Here is a 20,909-nt window from a genome sequence, read left to right on the forward strand (position 1 = left end):
ACCCTCAGGCAGATCCAGATCAAGCCAATCGCTCGTTGGCCACTTTGTGAAGATACAGAAGGGCGGTAGCGACTGCCCAACAGCGTTGCCACCGCCTATCAACGTACAACTCTCACGGTTAGCCGGATCCGCGGTGCGTGGCTTTTCATGCCTCTTTTTCGTCACGACCAATACCGGTATCCGGCCATCTCTCACACCGATTCTAGTACCACATTCGTCAGCGTTCCAGGCCGCTGAAGCCGTGATCCCAAGCTCTACCGCATGAGCCGCCGTGCGGCGATACCAGGCCTCCACAAGATCGATCTGTTGCTCCCAACTAAGGCGAGTAATCTCGACGGGTTGTTGTTTGGTAAGTCGCAGTTCCGGGTGTTTTTTACGCCAACGGCCGTACCAGTTCATTTGAATTGGACCACAGGGCGGTATACGTGACTGACGCATCAGATTGGCCGCAGATATTACGTGTTGTGAGTCGGGATATGCACCAAGTTTATCAAGCTGCATGATATACGCAACGAGAGCTTGATCTTCAGCATCAGTCAACAATGAAGGCCGCCCGCTGCGCTTTATCGATATCTTAGGAATGCCATTGATCAGGAGATTACGAGCATGCCGCTGAGTACTCGAATACGGGTAACCGTTCCTTTTACAGAACGATCGTAGCGATTCTGGCTTGGATCTGCCCTCCCGCGCGGTATCCGCCCTACTGCGGTGAGTTTCGACATATTGGGCATACATGCGGGCTCCTAAGATAGCTGGAGATTCTGGGGACGTCATGATATAGGTATATTTGCGGTAAGTGCAATTGTGTTGTTATGGAACGGGATTACACTCGGCATAAGTTAAATTGTTAACGATTTTCTAGGTAAAAAACTGATGCGGGGTGGCCCACGGTTTTTTCGAAAATCAAGGTTTTGTAACCCCCTCTTTGAGGGGGCCCACAACGAACAGCCCCCAAGTATTTGTGTAATATGCACTACGTATCTACCTCGCCTATGATGATCATTAGTCAGCCATCTTTTTTTCTTTTCTTTTTTTTTTTTTTTTTTTTTTTACTGGATGAATTCTCGGTTGCACAACGCTCTAAAAACACCCACGTTGGATGCCATTTTGTCGGTTTTCATTTTATGTGCGCCCAGTGCCCGCACCAACACTCCGGAAAAGACATCCCACGCACGCATGTGAAAGTCCCAAAGGGAAGACTAAGCAAGATATGCTAATTGGCTTTAGATCTACTCCACAGTATGGTAATCGGTCCAAGCCTACCCACGTTCGTAGATCGAATTTTATCTAGACTAGAACTAGTTCTAGTCTATCTAGTTCTAGTTCCAAACGGTACGGACTTGGTAAAGCAGAAAATACCATGGGCTGAGCGGTGACTTCTTCAAGTCCACTCATGCAATGACTCTCGCCTCCCTACCCACCTACCTACCCACCTACCTACCTACCTACCTACCTACCTACCTTCATACCTACTCAGTCCTGCGGAGTAGGAAAATCGTTAAGCCATCCACAGTACGGAGTGCGGCAACGTACCGAGGGCACGAACGGCGACACGGGGGAATTTCCGAAGCCCGACGGACTAAGTGTAATTCCTGTCATCCACTGTCTGACGGAGTCTGAATTGAATTGGTTTGCATAAGAAACCGTACATCGGGGTGAATTCGGAGCGGGAAGCCGGGAACAACCCCAGTCCGACCACAACTCCCGACATTTTTAAAGTCAGCCAGTGTCGTATTAGATAGCTCTTGGTAGTTCTAGACCACCTAACCGCTCAACCATCTCACCTTTTTTCCTCCCAAATTCTGCAGCGTTAAATTTAGCCGCAAATTCTCCTCCTTGCTGATTTCACCTACGATCCTGATCTACGCTCAGGCAGTCAACGTACGACTTCCCCCATTCACCGTTCAGACGAATCAACCATTAATAGCCCAGTCTAACTCTCGTGCATCGACGGAATAATCAACAGATCGGTAACGAGTCGCGGTTCTAGTGTCCCTCTTTTTTTTGAGTCGTCCACCACCGAATCGACTCTCTCTTTGTATCGGCGATCTGTCCCGTCCCACCTCCCCCTCCAAATCAAGTCAAGCTCTCGTCAAGTGTTTCCACAACATCTATAGGACGACCCAGAGCACGCTTTCGTACACGGGGTATAACAAAAAACACATTGCGACATCCCACTTGTCAAATTTTTGGCCCCTCGTTTTCTTTGCTTGATTTTTCCACATCCCGCACACAACCCGGCGCTGGCCCGCTTCGACCAGAGAGCTCGACAAAATGGCCGAACTCGACACTCTGGACATCATTGTCCTCGGGCTGATCCTTTGCGGCACTATTGCGTATTTCACCAAGGGCAAATACTGGGGGGTAGTCAAAGACCCTTACGCAGCTTCATTTGCCAACACAAATGGACCCAAGACAGGCAAGACGAGAAACATTGTGGAGAAGATGGAGGAGACGGGCAAGAATTGTGTGATCTTCTACGGCTCGCAGACAGGTACCGCCGAGGACTACGCCTCCAGGCTTGCAAAGGAGGGAAAGAGCCGCTTCGGACTCGAGACAATGGTTGCCGATCTTGAGGACTACGACTACGAAAACCTGGACACCGTCCCGAGCGACAAGATTGTCATGTTTGTTCTCGCCACCTACGGAGAGGGCGAGCCTACCGACAACGCCGTGGACTTTTACGAGTTCATTACCGGAGAGGATGTCTCGTTTTCCGAAGGCAGCACTCTTGACAACCTGAACTACGTCGCTTTCGGTCTCGGCAACAACACCTATGAGCACTACAACTCCATGGTACGCAACGTCAACAAGGCCTTGGAGAAGCTTGGTGCGCACCGCATCGGCGACGCAGGAGAGGGCGATGACGGCGCTGGCACAATGGAGGAGGACTTCCTGGCCTGGAAGGACCCCATGTGGGCCGCCCTCGCTGAGAAGATGGGTCTTGAAGAGCGCGAGGCCGTCTACGAGCCCGTCTTTAGCGTGACTGAGCGTGAGGGACTCACCGTCGAATCTCCCGAAGTCTACCTCGGCGAGCCCAACAAGATGCACCTGGAGGGCACCGCCAAGGGACCCTTCAACGCTCACAACCCATACATTGCCCCCATTGTCAAATCGTATGAGCTTTTCAACGTCAAGGATCGCAATTGTCTGCACATCGACGTCGACGTCAGTGGCTCTAACCTGACGTACCAGACCGGTGACCACATCGCAGTCTGGCCTACTAACCCGGGCGAGGAGGTCGACTGCCTCCTCGATGTGCTTGGGCTTACGGACAAGCGTGACACCGTAGTCAGCGTCAGGCCTCTTGAGCCAACCGCAAAGGTTCCCTTCCCCGCACCTACGACGTACGATGCCATTCTCCGCTACCACATGGAGATATGTGCTCCGGTCTCGCGTCAATTCATTGCCACACTGGCCGCCTTTGCGCCCGATGAGGAAACCAAGGCGGAGATGACCAAGCTCGGCGGTGACAAGGACTACTTCTCAGCAAAGATCAGCAAGCACTACCTCAACATCGCACGAGTACTTTTCAATGTTGGCAAGGGCAAGAAGTGGAACAACATTCCTTTCTCCGCTTTCATCGAAGGTCTCACAAAGTTGCAGCCCAGGTACTACTCGATTTCGTCCTCCTCGTTGGTTCAGCCCAAGGTCATCACCATTACTGCTGTTGTAGAGAAGCAGGAGATTCCTGGCCGCGACGATCCATTCCGCGGTGTTACTACCAACTACCTCTTGGCCCTCAAGCAGAAGCAAAATGGAGAACCCCACCCAGAGCCGTTTGGTCGCACATTTGCGCTCGCGGGACCCAGGGACAAGTACGATGGAATCAAAGTTCCCGTCCACGTCCGCCATTCCAACTTCAAGCTGCCCTCAGACTCGACGAAGCCCATCATCCTTGTTGGACCGGGAACTGGCGTGGCTCCGATGAGGGCTTTTGTCCAGGAACGCGCCAAGCAAGCCGAGAACGGCGAAGAAGTTGGAAAGACGATATTGTTCTTTGGCTGCCGAAAGTCTACCGAGGACTTTTTGTACAAGGATGAGTGGGATGTAAGTGTGGTTTTCTAGTAGCGCATAACGATTCCGCTCCAGCGCGTACTGACACAACTTTGATCTTGTTTAGGAATACAAGAAGGTTCTTGGCGACAAGTTCGAGCTTGTCACCGCTTTTTCGAGAGAGGGTCCCAAGAAAGTCTACGTCCAGCACCGCCTGAAGGAGAGGGCTCAAGAGATCAACGAGCTCTTGACCAAGAAGGCTTACATCTACGTCTGCGGTGATGCGGCCAACATGGCTCGCGAGGTCAACTCTGTCCTGGGACAGATAATAGCGGAGCAGCGTGGCATTCCGGAGGCCAAGGCCGAGGAAATCGTCAAGAACATGAGGGCGGCAAACCAGTACCAGGTAAGCAGCGACATATCGCATCTTCTTTTCTGGCAGTTTGCTGACTTGTTGACTTTAGGAGGACGTCTGGTCCTAAACGGAACAACGACTCGAAACCTGGGCCCCCGTCGTAGTTGCCCAATCGGCCACTTCTTCGCTAAATTATCATGCATGAATTTTGGAGTTTATAGAAAATTTCGGTATTTTTGTTGGATAATATCCACTCACACTTTCATCTGAAGATCCCAGCCCAGCACGAATGAGCGAGCTACTGGGCACTTGGATAGCAGTGAATAGATTTGAATGGGGTTTTTTTTTCTCACTTTAATATACCAGTTAAATAACGACATACACTTGTTTCACGTCAGCCATAGATTATTTTTCTGTTTCAAGTGTCGGTTCCTCAACGATTTTTAACTCGTCTTCTCACATGGTTGTCCTGAGTAGAGCGAAGCCTAAATGAAGATTTGTCCGAGAGTAACGGAAGTCCACCGTCGGGGTAAAGCCGTCCAAATCTTACATCTTGGCCACCAATAGGAGCTCTTTGTCGATTACTCGTTGATATTCAAAGACTTCCCAAACATGCACCATAAGAGCCCGTTCCTTCTAAAGGACCGATAGTTCATCTCGTATCTCGCCGCCTGTCGCATTGATATCAGAACCCGAGTGGGCGATTCTTGTGGCAGAGAAACAAGGATTGTCCTTTATAGGCTTCTCATCTGCTCATGGATAGCCCGTGACTCGCCCGGAGAGTGCGCAACTCATGCCGCGGAATCTGAGTTTAAGCATATTCTGTTGTTCATCTAGCGGCCGGGGATGGCTTTTGTCTTTTTTTTCTTTTATGCCAGGGCATCCATCAGAATCAAGAAACCATGCCGACATGAGAAGTTGTTAAAACTTTAACAATTTGATTATGCGAAAACGTTAGGGTACAGCTATGGGTCTACCAAGGTGCAAGCACATTTCGTGGGTCTTATTCTTATTGAACATGCTATAGGCCTGTGAATACAGATTTCTTCATGATCCGTATTTCGCCTATCAAAGCTCGTAGAGCCGATCATCTCCAAAAGCTGCTCCGGGTACGAGGATACCAATCGACTGGACATATGTATATCAAACTTCACGGAGCTGAGTGCTCTCAGGAGCCTATGACCAAGATTTTCTCGGAGGCAAAATGGACCTAGTGGGCGAGTTGTGATGGTCAAGAACTGGTTGACGTAGGTGTCGAACTCTGTACTATGCAGGCTCAGGCCTCCGTTTGCTTGGTGAATTTCAGATTCCTTTCACAACCACCCACTCCATTGAATTCTAACACAAGTAGCAAAAGTGACAATGTGGCAAGAACAATGGCCATGTGCTGCTATGGCCTGGCGTATTGATTTAATACAGCGAAAGTTACCTACCTAGGTAGGTACCTAGGTATGTGCAGCATTTGTTTTTGTTGGAGAATAGAATATTCTTTGCTCAATTCGGCCCCTAGGACGGCAGGTACATAATTCAGCCAAGCGCATAATTATTTGTCACTGCTAACATATGCCCAGCGGTCTGGTATCTATGGAGGCATCAGGGCATGCGTTGTTGTCGGGGATCAGCTAGCGCTGACCACAAGAAGGAACTACCTAGGTAGGTACCTACCTTACCTATCTAAAGATCAAGGTGCGCGAAGGGTACACCATTTCAGGATACACAAGCAGTGGAATCACGTTACGCAATCTTCAAAGTACTTAAATCTACCATTGCTTGGACATCCCTAAGTTACCCTAGTACCTATACCTACCTACCAGGTAGGTAATACCTACCTTACCTATGGAGCCCGTAGACCACCAGCCCGTTGCCATGGCAGAAACCCACCTATAATCACAAAAGTTAAAGCGGGTCTTATGTCGTCAATCACCTGGTAGGTCAGTATGGTGGACGGGTGCACAATAGTGAGCTTTTTTTCGTACTGTGCCAAGCCTTTAGGCCTTGTCTCTACCTAAGTTGCCTGGGCCATATGTCGGCCAGGGGCCGGAAGAACACAGTCACTGTCAAGGGGATGGCTTCAGAGCTGACTGTGGTCGTCCAATGGTCAGGACCTAGCTTACTGTGGGATTATTGGTGAATAGGTAGACTCCGAATAGACCTAAAATGCAGCCCGTGATTTCAACAAAGTCCTCGCAGCTCCCCAGCTACAGTCACTCAACCGAGCACACGTCAGGCATCTTTGGAAATAGCGCCTTTTGTCGTCGTCAGGTTTGCTAAGCAAACATATGGATGGAGCTGGTATATTGTACCGTACTATCACCAGCCTGAGAGGCAACCGTGGGTGGGGCTTAAGAACCTCTGAGGCTACCTCGACTTGCTAGACCCTATGATATGATGGACGAGAAGAGGGAAGGAGCAGTTGAAGGGGCTCTGTTTGATGAATTCTGCCGTTGTTCTCTTTCCGCCTTTGTACCTGCCCTATGTATTTCAATTCTTCATGCCGATTCACTTCGGATTGACAAACTTTTCTTTCCCCCAAACATCACCCATATCACTTTCCTTGTCTTGTACCATCCCTTCCTCTTTTCTGCAAGCATCTGCATACCACCTTTTCACAAACAATCTTCACCTCTCTTTGAGGTGGCTTCTTTCTTTCTGGTCTTGACGACAATCTTTGAAGCATCACATCTTTCGTCTGCGCTTGACGCGTTGATTTTCACCTTTATCTGGATATTGCTTTTCGTGCTATCTTTGGCCATCTTTCCGGCTCGGACCAGCCTAACTCGAAGAACGGCCCTCGGTAGCACCTTCTTTGCAAGCGTGTCGTAGCTGGTCTTCGATATCAACATATTTCTCAACAGGTGCCTTACCTTGTCTCCCTACTCGTGCTCGTTTATATCAACAGCGCCTTTTGAGAATTCAACGGCTGTAAGTCCTTGCTCTCCCTTCACTTCACTCCTTCCCAACTTCCCCAGCTTCTACTCCTCCTTCCAAAATGTACTCTCCCGCTTATAGCGTCCTCTACTCTGTTCGCTATGCCCAAGGTCCGAGTCAAAAGCTCAGGTATTTTCCTTTTTTTCTTGTCACCTTTGGGAATCCCTTCTTCTACCTCGTCTACTTTTGAACATCACAGCATCAACACCAAGTCCCGGACGCTACCACAGTCTCTTGACCATTTGCTTGATAGCTCGTCCCATCCATTTTACTTGACAGCACTCGCTTCATCACAGGTCTTTGGTACTAATATTTCCAACATTTGAAGTTCACCCGCTCGCAAGACTCCTCTCTCTGCCGTTCTATTCAATCTTGACCAAGATCTTCAATAACCAGGTAAGTGGAACAACCCAACTCTCTTGTCACCAGGCTTCTCTGTTTGACTCTTCCTGGTCAAGCGCGTTGTCGATTCTGATGGTCTCAAGGATTCATCTTGTATCTCGTCTTCTAAGTCATGCATCCCAAGAAAGGACGTCTTGGAGAGAATCTTTGCTGACTTATTTTGATGATATATAGTCAAAATGGGAGCTACTTTCAACGACCCTAATCGTCGCCACACCGGCGTGGCCTCTGGATACCCCACCGTAACCGAGTCCCACAACTCCATTGCTGCTGCCAATGCCGCGATGATGCCGGATGGCATGGGCCAGATGATTAACCAGTTTCAGTGTCTGAGCTTTCCTGCCGGAGCCTACGTACCTACTGCTGATCCCACCAACATGGTCTACAACCCTTACAGCCAGATCCATCATCTCGCCGGTCAGGCTGCCGCCTATGACCCCATGGTTCAGTATCACCTAGGCACTGGTTTCCCTATTGCTCATCCACAGACCGCCCTGATGGGTCCTAGCACTCCCCGCAACGTGGCTGCTGCCCATGTACCTCGCGAGCTTCCCACTCTCGAGAACCGACGCAGCTCGTACTCGACCTCGGCTACCGAGTCTACGCCTGCTACCCCTTTCTTTGGCGCGGCTGGTGATCGTGCCCACGGTGCACGCGTTCTCTCTACTGATCGCTCGACGTTCACGACCCCTTCACCCCAGCAGGTTCTCAGTTCTGCTGTTCTTGGTTCAATCTCTGCCAAACCTACTCCCGTTCAAGACCCTGAGCTCGATCGCCTTCTCATGCAAGACCCCGCAATTCCCCGTGCCGTCCCTGCAGTCTTCACTGATCATGTCAAGACGCTTGAGCAGTGTCTCGAGAATCGCATTTCTGGCAACAAGAATGTCTACATCCGCGGCCTTCATCCTACCACAGACGATGATCTACTTCTGCGCTATGCCTCTCGCTTCGGGGAGGTAGAGCAATCCAAGGCAATCATCGACACTAGCACTGGTGCTTGCAAAGGGTGAGTGAAGTTGTCGCTCACAATGTCAAGATTGATCATCGTTGGCTAACATAAGAATTCACCGAATGTAGCTTCGGATTTGCCAAGTTCAAGGACATTGGCGACTCCCAGAAGTGCATCCGCGGCTTCTACCGTCTTGGCTACGAGGTCGGATTTGCTCGGGTCAGTATCCAGTTCACGCTTTCATGATTATGCTCAACCGTGTAGTTGCTAACTAGTTACTGCCACTATAGGAGAGCTTCAACGCGCGCCTGAAGGCCGAGGGAGATGACATGTCGACAAACCTTTACATCTCCAATCTCCCCAAGGACATCACCGAGCCAGTAAGATTCATTGAAACGGCATTGAGTTCGGCACACTTGCTTACAAAATTGACACTACAGCTTCTCATCCACATCTTTGACCCTCATCCCATTGCCAGCTCCAAGATCCTGAGGGATTCCAACGGAAACAGTCGCGGCGTGGGCTTTGCTCGGTAAGTTCTTCGTCTTGTTGTGGGTCAAAGACGCCCAGCTAACATACCTCCAGCTTCGAGAGTCGGGAGGTATGTGAGAGGATCATCAAGAACTTCAATGGTCTCAAGCTCGGCGTCGATGGACAGGAGATGCAAGTCCGATACGCCGATACGCCGTCTCAGAAGGAGCTGAAGCGGATCACGGCTGAGCGTCGCCAGTACCGCACCAACGAGTATAACATCGGCGCCTATGGCACCCACGCCGTCGGCATGAGCCCCAGTATCTATCAACAGGGCTCTTACGGCATGCGTCGCTCTGGTTCTGGTGGTGGCAGGTAAGTAGCCTCAGTGTTGTTTATATGGCTTTGAAATTCACTCAACTGACCTCGATTTCTTCAATGATCCAGCTACAACCATACGTCTCGCTCAGTCAATGTCTCTGGAGGCTACAACGGTCAAGGAGCTCAAGTCACGGGTCGCGATAGCGTTCAGTATGTGATTGCTTTTGGTGATAAGAAGGCAATCCAAAGCCTTTTTGCTAACCTGCTCAAAGACAGAACCTGACTGCACCCCCGACGGTTACCTCGGACGACGGTTCTGGTGATGAGGGTGTTACCATCGTCGACGCCTCGCCCATCGGTAATGTCACTGCTGTCTCTTCGCCTTCTGTCAAGAAAGAGTCCAAGAAGGAGAAGGCCTAAAGGCTTACTCTACGAGCTTCCTCGACTTCTTTTCATGAATGTTACATTTTGTTTGCTTTGGTCATTTGGTCATGGTCGTTGTTGTTGTTAACGATCCAATTTTTACTTTGATTCGAATAATACATGGGGTGCATATGGAGAGACACAAGACATGGTTGCATCCCTTTATCGGACTGATTTCACTGCTGCAAGATTGTTACCACACATCAGAGCTATACATGCATGGAAGCATCTCATCAGCCTCTGGAGCAGTTACGCACGATGATAACGCATTCTTTTGTTCACTCAATTTCCTCTGTATATGCCATACAGAACTTTGTTTTTCTTCTTTTTCTTTTTACTACTTCCAAGGCCTCTAGATAGGTAGATAGGTTCAGCACGTGAAGTGCAATGAGATAAAGATTTGCATTTTTAAACATGGCGATCCTAGGCCGCATTTAGTGCTTGTGGCTTGAAACCTTTCGTATTCTTTCACGTAACATGAGAGATGATACAGCACAGTGGGATTAGGTCAGTGAATGGGGTTGAAAGGAAATTGTGCTACTCACTCAGGAATAGTGGCAAAATTCGGGCCAAGTTGAGAAGATGTGGGTATCAATTTGGACAAAAATATGAACAAGGTCTAACTACAGAATCATGATGTGTCGCTGATCTTGGTACCTTGCACTGCCGCCTCAATTCCTGTCAAGGGTAGTTTTGAATCTGATGCATCATGCTCCGTCTGGCCGCTGCCGTTTAGATCGGCTTGCTCAGACTCCGCCTCGGCGTCTGAATCTTGCTCAGCGTCAGAGCCTTCAAACTCTCCATCAATATCGTTCGTTTGCTCGCGGCGAGACGCAGCCTCTTCCTGGATGGCCTTCTCAAGGTCCTTGCTCATCTTTTTAGTGAATCCGGAGGCCTCTACGGTGGCATCGAGTCGCCGAGCACCATCAGCGCCTACAGTCTTTAGTGCATCTTTGTAAAAAGGGCCTGGCTCGTCACTAGAAAAGTGGAAGCGACGCTCAAAGAAGCGTTTGATACAGGCAACATCCCGATCGAAGTACATCTCAGCGTTGGGATGATCCATGGAAACCATCTGCGGGAAGTCTATCAGTATGGGCGTAGGCAGCGCGGCCCCAACTTCCGAAGAGCCGTTTTCTGCTGACTCTGTACTTGAAGCGTGGTTCTTCTTGTCCTTCTCCTCCTTGAGAAGGATGTTGAACTCGTTGAAATCGCCGTGGATAAGTCCATGCTTTGCCAAGCGCAGAATGAGAAGCATCAGTTCTGCGTAGAGTGCGGCAGGGTTTGGCACAGAGGAGATCTGGCGCAAAGGATACGCATCTATCAGGGACATGACAATGGTGTGACGGGACTGGCTCAATGGTTCGGGCACGGGGAAGCCTTCCTCCCTCAGGGCCTGCATGAAGGCGAACTCCTTCATAGCCGCCAGCCTGGACAGATACATCCAGGACCCGGAGGCCTGACCGCGCTTTTTGAGGTAGTCACGGTTGGCCTTGACGGTCCGGAACGAGATGCGACCAAGACGGTGGATCTTGAGGACACGCTGGCAGCCCGTGTCGTCGGCGACGATCATTATGTCGCTCTCCTTGCCGACGCCGATGCGGGTGCCGACAGAGTAAATGGCCTTCTTTGTGGAGTGCGTGTGCAGGGCGAGGTAGTCGAGTCCGCCGTAAGTCAGGCGGTAGCCATCGTACTTGGCCTCCTTGACGCGTGCAATGAGGCCGACCTTGGCCAGGTTCGAGATGCTCCTGTGCACGCCGCTGGCGCCACCTCGCAACCGAGAGAGCTTCTCGATCAGAGGCGTCGGTACGATTTCGTGGTTCTTACTGCCTTGCTCAACCTAGACGAGCGGGCCAAAGGGGTGACTATCAATACCCCATCTACTAATGGATTTTTATTCAGGTGGTGATTAGAAAAGGCGCCTAACTTACACCCGTGAGAACCTTCCAGTCCTCCGAGGTGAGGTGGCGCATCGCCTTGGAATCGAGTTTCATGATTCCGGTATTTTGCTAGATCTTCTTGATATCTTTATGTTTTTTTTTTTTTTTTTTACTTGACGGAGGATGACAAGCAAGAAGGAGAAAGAATACACAGAGAGAAGAGAGAGAAAAAATAGAAAAGAAAAATAGCGGGATTCGACTTGCACCCGCAGAGATCTAATGTGGCGCGACGAAATGGATCGCCAACTATCAGAGAAAGATACTCGAACCCCGCCAAATTTTGGAAGGCTGACGTTGTGAAAGCCATATCGATAAGAGCGGTGGATACCGTCGAGAGTCTATCCAGTCGGAATTTGGTTTTTCCACGCAGCTTCAAGAGCTGAACCCATAAGCATCCCTGTCCACCGCTCCACACCAGCCGGGCTCTAGTCTAGGCGACAAAGCGCCTCGCGTCAGTAGGTTTGTCAGTGGATGAGTTGAGAGGTGAGGCAACTTGGCGGCGGAAGCTAGGTCAAGCAGCAACAAATACCACATCAGAACTGCCATCTACCAACCTCGACAACACGATTCCTAAACTCTACCAACGAACATTTTCACCACCACACAAACCCCGCGAGGTCTGTCAATTTACAAAATCGGAGAACCGCCATCCGACGTCGATTGTCCAGGCGGACCACCGATTCCGCCAATCTTGCTGGGAGCATTGTTGAGCCCTTCACCTATCTGCCCGCGCGCATCTCTGCAAACCCTATCACACAATCATGGCGCCCGATGCCGATAGCTCCAAGGCTGCCGACAAGGGCAAAGCTATTGAGACGCCCGATGATGTGAAGAAGGACAAGGATGGAAAGACGGTGGTGAATGGCAAGTACGAAGACAAGATCAACTGTGCGTTTGCGCCACGACCCCACGTGCTTTCTACCGGAGCATGCCTTACTGACCAAATCAACCAGCCACTGAGGAGTTGAGTGAAGAGGATCAGCAGCTTAAAAATGAGCTCGACATGCTTGTCGAGAGGCTCACGGTAGGACGCAATACCGGCGGACTGCCACCGCAGCTAGTTCTTCGGACCTGCGGACACTCAACTAACGGTCGGAGGTTTAGGAATCCGATGCATCTCTGTACAAGCCAGCCCTCGAGGCAATGAAGAACTTCATCAAGACGTCGACATCTTCCATGACGGCTGTGCCGAAACCTTTGAAGTTTCTCCGACCTCACTACGAGACGATGACGAAACTATACGAAGCATGGCCCACCGGCGACAACAAGGTGTCTCTGGCAGATGTGCTTTCGGTCATAGGCATGACCTTTTCCGATGAGGACCGCCAGGACACCCTCAAGTACCGGCTTTTGGCCCCTTCACAAGACATCAGCTCCTGGGGACATGAGTACACCCGTCACCTAGCTTTGGAGATTGGCGAGGTCTATGCCAAGAGGATAGCAGCAGAGGAGTCAACCAAGGACCTTGTCGACCTCGCCCTGGTTTTGGTACCTCTGTTCCTGAAAAGCAACGCAGAAGCCGACGCCGTGGATCTGATGAGCGAGCTCGAGATCATCGAGCAGCTTCCCAAGTTTGTCGACGAAAACACGTACGCGCGCGTCTGCCTGTACGTGGTCTCGATGGTAAATCTCCTCACTTACCCAGAGAACGAGCAGTTTTTACGAGTTGCGCACGATATCTACAAGCAGTACAAGCAACACACACAGGCAATGGTTCTCGCAATCAGGCTGAACGATTCGGACATGATCTACAACGAGTTTGAGAAGATCGAAGACCCCGCCCTCAAGAAGCAGTTGGCCTTCTTGATTGCGCGGCAAAAGATCCTGCTTCCCGACCCGGACACAGAGGACCAGGAACTGACTGAGTGTTTGGGTAACATCCGGCTTTCGGAGCACTTCAAATCACTGGGCAAGGAACTCAACATCCTGGACCCCAAGACTACCGAAGACATTTACAAGAGCCATCTTGAGAGCAGTCGTGTGGCTGGTATGACTAACCTGGACTCTGCCCGTCACAACTTGGCTGCAGCTTTCGTGAATGCTTTTGTCAACGCTGGGTTCGGTAACGACAAGATGATGCTCGTTGATGACAAGGAGAGCTGGGTTTGGAAGACCAAGGACGAAGGCATGATGTCGACGGTTGCATCCATGGGTACACTGCTTCTGTGGGATGTGGAGGCTGGATTGGACAAGGTTGACAAGTACACATACGCCGACGAGGAGCAGATCCAAGCCGGTGCCCTCCTTGCCATTGGAATCATGAACTCGGGAGTGCGGCTGGATTCTGAGCCTGCCATGGCTTTGCTGTGCGACCCGGACAAGCTGCACCACAAGAACCCTCTCGTCAGGATTGCAGCTATCATGGGCTTAGGATTATCATATGCGGGCTCTAACAAGCTTGAGCTGTTGGTTGAGCTCGTGCCCATGATCACTGATTCTTCACTAGACATGCAGATCTCGGCCATGGCAGCACTCTCGTGTGGTCTGATTTTTGTTGGCACATCTAATGATGAGGTCAGCGAAGCCATTGTCAACACTCTGCTTGATGAGGACAGGAGATCTCAGTTGACCGACAAGTGGACACGGTTCCTCGCTCTTGGTCTCGGTCTCCTTTTCTTTGGTCAGCAGGAAGAAGTGGACGTCATTCTGGAGACTTTGAAGGCTGTCGACCATCCTGTGGGCAAGCCCATCGCAGTCCTCGCAGAGATCTGCGCTTGGGCTGGCACTGGTGCTGTCCTCAAGATCCAGGAGCTCCTGCATATCTGCAACGAGCATCTTGAAGAGTCGGAGGAGAAGAAAGGCGATGAGCTTCTTCAGGCCTATGCTGTGCTTGGTATCGGCTTGATTGCCATGGGCGAGGATGTTGGCCAGGAGATGGTGTTGCGCCACTTTGGTCACCTGATGCACTATGGCGAGGCCAACATCAGGCGCGCGGTACCTCTGGCTATGGGTCTCGTCAGCCCAAGCAACCCTCAAATGAAGGTTTACGATACATTGTCGAGGTACTCTCACGACAATGACAACGAAGTGGCCATCAACGCCATCTTCGCCATGGGTCTCCTGGGTGCCGGAACGAACAACGCCCGCCTGGCTCAGCTGCTGAGGCAACTCGCAAGCTACTACCACCGCGACCAAGACTCTTTGTTCATGGTGAGGATTGCTCAAGGCCTGCTGCACATGGGCAAGGGCACCATGTCAATCAGCCCCTTTCATACCGACCGTCAAATCCTTTCAAGAGTATCGGCAGCCGGTCTGCTTGCCGTCTTGGTGACCATGCTCGACGCCAAGAGCTTCATCACCTCAAACTCTCACTACTTGCTTTACTTCTTGGTCACGGCTATGCACCCGCGCTTCTTGGTCACTCTTGACGAGGACCTGAAGCCCCTGACCGTCAACGTCAGAGTCGGTCAGGCCGTCGATGTTGTCGGCCAGGCCGGTAGACCCAAGACTATCACCGGATGGCAGACTCAGAGCACGCCAGTGCTCTTGGCTTACGGGGAGCGAGCCGAGCTGGAGGACGAGGAGTACATCAGCCTTAGCAGCACTTTAGAGGGACTCGTAATTTTGAAAAAGGTCAGTATGGCTGTGAGTCTTTCTTTGCGTTGCCAGAATCTCCCCTTTTTCAAGAAATCATATCGGTTGACTAACTTGTAACTTGGTTTGATATAGAATCCGGACTGGGAGAGTGGCAATTAAAGCGCTCAACTTTTAACAAGCATGACTCCAAGGTTTTACGGGCATGGGAAAGGGCCGGAACTGGGCGGTTGTTGATTGGCAACAGGGCCACACAACCGAACCGACATGGCACTAGGTCTACCCAGATGACACTGTACAATAATAGGTTTTGCTCACCCAGGTGGCGGATAGATCGCCAGTATCCCGGGGGGTTTATTCATCACTCTGAGATAGACAGTTGGTTCTTTTCTTTCCCCTACCCTGTCCTGCACTCGAGCAACTGCAAAAGGAAAAAAAAAAAAAAGTTCTAGCTACTCGACAATGTCTCCAAAAATTGGCAATATGAAGATCGCGATGAAGTAGCAAAGAAAAAAAGGTAGAATTCGTGACATTATCATTATATGCAATTTTGTTTTTAATTTTTTTTTTTTTTTTTTTTTTTTGCAAGATGGTTCAGCACCTCTCAAATACTCTGTATAGACCCTTGAGGTTGGCCACCTCCAAGACCCCAGACTTCATTAGCGTATTGGTGGCCACTAGTCGAGCCTTGAAGGCTGGAAAAATGATGTGCTCAACAGCCCATCGTACCTCTCGCCTCCTAGTCTCTAATGTTTGATCAACTGCTTTCGTTCCGGGGATTTCTGATTCTTCATCAGGCGAGGGGCTGGGCTGGCTGCTGTCGCCCGCCTCATTCTCATCCGCACCTTTGTCTTGTATGGATGCAGTTGGTGGTAATTGTTCGGGTACGTAGAACGAGGCTAGCTCCCGCAGTATTGACTCGAAACACGCCTTTTCGTCGGTCCAGTCGACATTGTGTGGTCCCAGACGGAACAGAAATTGTGGCAGCTTGACAATGGGCGGCGTATAGCCCTTGACAAGCAGCGGTATGCTGACCAGCTCGCCAGTGGGAGTGACCTCGAGGTTGAAGTACTCCAGGAGCATTGGGCCGAATTTGGTTAGCTGATTGGTTATCTTCTCCACAATCTCGTCAACGTCAACCATCGTCTCGTCACTGGTATCCTTGCGTTGGCTCATCTCACGCTCAGCCGCGACACGTATCAGCTCCCTAATATCTAGAGGCGGTGAGAAGCAAATGGCACCCATGTTTCCAAAGTCGGTGAGCCCTAGCTGATAAAAGTATTCGAAGCTGGCGCGTCCATAGTCTACGAGATACAGCTTCACACCACCTTGTATGGCGGCAAGGCGCCTCCGCTCATCTACTATGCCGACGAACGTGTGATTAGCAAATATGTCGGTTAACCCGTGGTGCATATCTTCGCGCACGGCAGATCTGAGCTCTTTGACGGAAGCCAGCTTGATAGGAACCACGCCTCGCTCCAACGTTTCGTATTCAATGGCTTCCGGTGCGGCAAGTGAGGCAGCAGCTGCCTGAGTTGTGCTGGCAGGTGTGGTGACAGTGGCTGCTGCTGCCGAGCGGGATGAACCAGCGACTGGGGCAAACATGCTGGTTATCTTGCGAGCGTTGGTATCTGTGCGAACGAGATTATTCTCATATTGGCGAGCAGGAGTGTGAAGTTTCTTTGCTGCGGACGACGCCGTGGCTGCTCTTGCGTCCCTGCGAGGATTGGTGGGTGTGGTTAAGCCTACAGTGCTGATGTCCTGTGCAGGGAGTAGGGTTTGGGTCCTGAAAGTGCGGCTGGTATCGACGGCGGCCAGTCTAGTGCGAAGGTTTTCGCAGATTGCCTGAATTATTTCATTCTCGTTGAGAAAATTGACTTCTCGCTTGGTCGGGTGCACATTTACATCAACGCGCTGAGGGTCGATCTCCAGACTCAGATAGAGAAAAGGGTGTCCGTTCTTGGGCAAAAACGCGGCATAGGTCTGCTCTAGCGACTTCTTGACGTTGGTGGATTCGACGCAGCGATTGTTTATGAAAAGAAGCAGCGTTGTCTTTTTGACACTGTGATTGGCGTTGGTACACCAACCGCTCGCCTTGAAGCCCCAGCGTGTGTCCGATGTACTGAAGTCGATGAGCTCATTCGCGACACTGCTGCCGTATATCTGCCGAATCCTATCTGAAACCGTAGCACCGGCTTGGACGGCAATGCTCGTGGTCGACTCGCCATGCTTTTTACAGGAAAAGGCCACGCCCTTGCAGTGGACAGCGTAGCGGCCGACCATGTCAATGATCTTATTGTACTCATCCGAGAACGACCTGAAGGCGCGGCGGCGGCTGGGGACGTTGTAGAAGAGGTCCTCTACAGTTATTTGGGTGCCTTGCCTGCCTGCGACGGGCTTGGGATCCGCAGGCTGGCCTGGCTTGGTGGGAGCGAGCTTGCCACCCTCATAATACGCCCGCCACGCACAGCTGGAATCCTTGGTCTTGGTGGTTACGGTAAGATGAGCGATGTAACTGATGCTTGCCAGCGCCTCACCCCTGAAGCCGTAGGTTGCAATGGAAGAAAGATCCTCAAAGGTCTGAAGCTTGGAGGTGGTGAAGCGCTCACACAGGATTGGCAGGTCCTCCTTTTCGATGCCGCAGCCGTTGTCGGTGATCTGCAGCATTTTCAGACCGCCATCTCTGCAAAGAACCTCCAGCGAAGTGGAGCCAGCGTCAACGGCATTTTCTATCAGCTCTTTGAGGGCGTGGACCGGGGCGACGATGATCTCCCCGGCGGCGATTTTGTTGACCACATCCTGGCTAAGAGCCTGTATGCAATTCAAGCGGAAGCAGCACTGGTCAGTGTCATCTCTTGACCAAGCGCTGCCAAGCGAAATTGAGAGATTGATAAGAGGTTGGAAGGATGGATGGGTGGATGGATACCTTGATTCGCCTGGATGCATTTTCTTGCAGGTTCAGGTCGTCGGCCTTTCTCTTGGTTCCTCTAGACGAATCATCCAATTCCATTGCACAGTCCGCCATGACTGCCGCTCACGTTTACCATCAGGCGTTTATGTATAAGACCATGCGTGCAAATGCGGGAAATTGAATTGGCATTTGAATGGACGTCAAATTTCGATCAAAAGCGCCCGTCGCGCTTCGCATTTGACAATGCAGCAACAGCAATCATCGCACATTCGGGAGGTGGGGGTAGGCTGGGAATGACACCAAGTCCTCACGAGATCACGTGGTGGCTCCTGCCTTGTTTGCCGTCTATCCTTATTTCCATGTTTCTTTGATCTTTTTCTCTCTCTCTCTCTCTCTCTCTCTCTCTCTCTCTCTCTCTCTCTTGCTTTCCTTCTCCCTCTTTCACATATCTACCTGGTACCTAGGTACGTAGGTATTCTTTGACTTTCGAGTCTAAAAAAAACAATTAAAGAAACGTGGCGCGACTCTGACGTGCCACGGTCTCATCCCAACTTTCCAGCCCCTGGACAAGACTGGAATAATATTAGAGTAACAGACTGTACACAGATCCGGGCAATAAAAGAAAGGACCAAAGATCGGATACGAATAAAACGAACCTGCTGCCGCGGACCATCACAATAGTGCACCCGACCAGTTCTTCCCGAATTGTGTTCCGGCCACCATTTTCATTCTCCTTTTGGTTGTGCAAAAGCCGACGGATAAAAATGGGCAGCTTCTTTCGGATGATTGCCCTGTACAAAGCGATATTCATTCATATATACTTACCCTATCAAGCTTGGGCTCGGTGTCTGCACTGTGAACTCGGGCCACACGTCAACTGGACCTGCATACCTATCTATCTTGTATATTATGACGTTACATCCTCTCACCCCAACACCGGCCCATCTTTTCTTGGACAAGGTCATTTGACAGCAGCCCGGTCCGAGCATGGTAGTACCGGTATTAGTGTGTTGAAGATTTTGGGAAACATACTTCGTAACAAAGGCCGAAGGCTCGCCCATTTTCTCATCTGCATAAATATCGATTATCGTTAATCGGTCGGATAAGTTTACCCCCGATTTCAACGCAAGACAATTCAGACTCGTCAGGTTCGCAAAATACGGTTTTTGTTTGCTACAAAGACTATAAAGAGGGACGCACTACATTTAGTCTTCGTAGGTCTGTTCACCAGGTACGGCAGAAAACATGCATCATTGCGTGCTGCACAACTGCAGCCTGCCCTCCAGGTATTATTGTTGTTCTGGTTTGGGATGGTCAACGTGGTCGAGCACCTCGATGAGGCCCAAAGTGAATTTGCCCTGGCTGATTGGCAGTTGCAGGAAATGAAAGAACCGCCAGGCGCAAGAAAGCGGTATAGTCCAAGTTGCCGTGCCGGGGTTTTGGCGAGCGGGCAAAGTGACATCGCAGCATCATTCAAATCCATCCATCCTACCCTTTCAGTTTTCCGGAGGCCCTTTACTTTGTAAAGTAATTTCAAGGGTTTGATGTGTGATCCTGTAATGAAATGCTTACCGCTTTCGGTCCAAACTACTTACGAACCCATGCTCACGCGGTTTTTTTACGTGGTATCTTTCTGGCTACCAAGGCTAGTAGAGTGGGAAAACAGCACAGTACACGCACACCGGGCAAAAAAAAAAGAGGGGAAACTTCCCGTGCGAAAAAAAAAGAAACCCACCGTAACCGCCCGAACAGCTCTCAATCGCTGGTTGCTGCGGCTCTTAGACCCCCAACCCCCCTGCACGCGATTTGAAAAAAATTCTCCGATGCCAGGGAGCGCGCCAGGTCATTTGCTGAGCGTATCGCGGAGAAAAAAAAAGACAAAAACAGACGAGGGACCAAAAACTTAAAGGTAAATGGGCAAATCAATGTTTGTTTACTCGTACCCGCCTTTTGTTTCAATACAAGTTGGGGGATCTTCTTAATACTCCGATATTGCGATTTATGCATCATAGTAGTATATACATTTTGTTGATTGATCAAGGAGAACAAAACCAGCATAAAACCCCCAATATCTGCTGTTAATTCATTTGTTTTGTCTAATCCTGTTTTTATGGTGTCTTTGAGAACGGAGCCCGTGGGGGAATGATACTCTCCGTGGCCTTGCGGTTATTACTTCACATGCAAGAAAAAAAATGTCCGGGGGGTGATGAGGAAGGGACGGGATGCTGCTCTTCTAAATTAGCACGGCTCGACTCTTAGCGGCTCGCTGTCCGAGGTGTGCGTGTGTGTGGCTGGCTCTCTCTGTTTTGGGCATGACATCCGACCGCCAGGCCGCGCAACCCGTTGGCCTTTTTTTTTTTTTTTTTTTTTTTGTTACTTTGTACTGACAGACAGTTTTATTAAGAGAAGCTATAGCGGAAGAATAAGAGAGAGAGAGAGAGAGAGAGAGAGAGAGAGAGAGAGAGAGAGAGAGAGAGAGAGAGAGAGAGAGAGAGAGAGAGAGAGAGAGAGAGAAAGAAACACACACACACACACACAAGGGCATGAATAAGGTAACAGCAACAATGTAGCACACGACAGGGTCAGCCCCATATTGGTTGGCCCAACGGTGACCCGGCGCGGCGTTCTGCCGCATGTATGTGTTTGTCGACCTAATCCAGACCCTATAACACCCAGCAATTA

At 50.5% G+C, this 20,909-nt stretch overlaps 6 protein-coding genes across 7 annotated transcripts; 3 read left to right on the top strand and 3 right to left on the bottom strand.

Moving 5' to 3' along the window:
• The first annotated feature begins 1,801 nt into the window (after nt 1-1,801).
• On the top strand, nt 1,802-4,918 carry MGG_07117. Of its 2 annotated transcripts, XM_003715258.1 has the most exons (4): nt 1,802-1,881; nt 1,967-4,050; nt 4,124-4,402; nt 4,461-4,918. In XM_003715258.1, exons 2-4 carry the CDS (start codon nt 2,275-2,277, stop codon nt 4,476-4,478), a joined length of 2,073 nt encoding a protein of 690 aa, XP_003715306.1. In that variant the 5' UTR covers nt 1,802-1,881; nt 1,967-2,274; the 3' UTR covers nt 4,479-4,918. The 2 variants fall into 2 exon arrangements, with proteins under 2 accessions (XP_003715306.1, XP_003715307.1); XM_003715259.1 differs by having other exon boundaries at nt 1,802-4,050.
• Nucleotides 4,919-6,757: 1,839 nt separating this feature from the next.
• MGG_07118 (sporulation-specific protein 5) lies at nt 6,758-10,223 on the top strand. The gene is made up of 9 exons (XM_003715260.1): nt 6,758-7,273; nt 7,608-7,675; nt 7,856-8,687; nt 8,759-8,849; nt 8,921-9,010; nt 9,071-9,162; nt 9,216-9,476; nt 9,549-9,632; nt 9,695-10,223. Exons 3-9 carry the CDS (start codon nt 7,861-7,863, stop codon nt 9,840-9,842), a joined length of 1,593 nt encoding a protein of 530 aa, XP_003715308.1. The 5' UTR covers nt 6,758-7,273; nt 7,608-7,675; nt 7,856-7,860; the 3' UTR covers nt 9,843-10,223.
• A 253-nt stretch (nt 10,224-10,476) lies between these two features.
• MGG_07119 (atypical/RIO/RIO2 protein kinase) lies at nt 10,477-11,836 on the bottom strand (the record flags this gene model as incomplete). Its single annotated transcript, XM_003715261.1, has 2 exons — nt 10,477-11,682; nt 11,774-11,836. The coding sequence occupies 2 exons, from the start codon at nt 11,834-11,836 to the stop codon at nt 10,477-10,479; spliced, it is 1,269 nt and encodes a 422-aa protein (XP_003715309.1).
• A 355-nt stretch (nt 11,837-12,191) lies between these two features.
• Nucleotides 12,192-15,906, top strand: MGG_07120 (26S proteasome regulatory subunit rpn-1). The gene is made up of 4 exons (XM_003715262.1): nt 12,192-12,670; nt 12,736-12,806; nt 12,887-15,355; nt 15,452-15,906. The coding sequence occupies exons 1-4, from the start codon at nt 12,544-12,546 to the stop codon at nt 15,476-15,478; spliced, it is 2,694 nt and encodes an 897-aa protein (XP_003715310.1). The 5' UTR covers nt 12,192-12,543; the 3' UTR covers nt 15,479-15,906.
• Nucleotides 15,907-15,910: 4 nt separating this feature from the next.
• MGG_07121 (DNA mismatch repair protein mutL) lies at nt 15,911-17,983 on the bottom strand (the record flags this gene model as incomplete). Its single annotated transcript, XM_003715263.1, has 1 exon — nt 15,911-17,983. The coding sequence occupies one exon, from the start codon at nt 17,981-17,983 to the stop codon at nt 15,911-15,913; it is 2,073 nt and encodes a 690-aa protein (XP_003715311.1).
• A 749-nt stretch (nt 17,984-18,732) lies between these two features.
• Nucleotides 18,733-19,830, bottom strand: MGG_12348 (uncharacterized protein; the record flags this gene model as incomplete). Its single annotated transcript, XM_003715264.1, has 5 exons — nt 18,733-18,799; nt 18,884-19,018; nt 19,260-19,409; nt 19,720-19,740; nt 19,823-19,830. The coding sequence occupies 5 exons, from the start codon at nt 19,828-19,830 to the stop codon at nt 18,733-18,735; spliced, it is 381 nt and encodes a 126-aa protein (XP_003715312.1).
• Between the last annotated feature and the right edge of the window lie 1,079 nt (nt 19,831-20,909).

The sequence above is a fragment of the Pyricularia oryzae genome, chromosome 2 (genome assembly GCF_000002495.2).
Source record: "Pyricularia oryzae 70-15 chromosome 2, whole genome shotgun sequence".
NCBI lineage: Eukaryota > Fungi > Ascomycota > Sordariomycetes > Magnaporthales > Pyriculariaceae > Pyricularia > Pyricularia oryzae.

Bases quoted from the DNA above. Each gene is read 5' to 3' on its own strand.
- MGG_07120 (XM_003715262.1), top strand. From the start codon at position 12,544: ATGGCGCCCGATGCCGATAGCTCCAAGGCTGCCGACAAGGGCAAAGCT. The intron at 12,671-12,735 runs GTGCGTTTGCGC...CAAATCAACCAG, and splicing joins GTACGAAGACAAGATCAACT to CCACTGAGGAGTTGAGTGAA. The intron at 12,807-12,886 runs GTAGGACGCAAT...TCGGAGGTTTAG, and splicing joins TGCTTGTCGAGAGGCTCACG to GAATCCGATGCATCTCTGTA.
- MGG_07117 (XM_003715259.1), top strand. From the start codon at position 2,275: ATGGCCGAACTCGACACTCTGGACATCATTGTCCTCGGGCTGATCCTT. The intron at 4,051-4,123 runs GTAAGTGTGGTT...GATCTTGTTTAG, and splicing joins TGTACAAGGATGAGTGGGAT to GAATACAAGAAGGTTCTTGG.
- MGG_07118 (XM_003715260.1), top strand. From the start codon at position 7,861: ATGGGAGCTACTTTCAACGACCCTAATCGTCGCCACACCGGCGTGGCC. The intron at 8,850-8,920 runs GTCAGTATCCAG...CTGCCACTATAG, and splicing joins ACGAGGTCGGATTTGCTCGG to GAGAGCTTCAACGCGCGCCT. The intron at 9,633-9,694 runs GTATGTGATTGC...ACCTGCTCAAAG, and splicing joins ACGGGTCGCGATAGCGTTCA to ACAGAACCTGACTGCACCCC.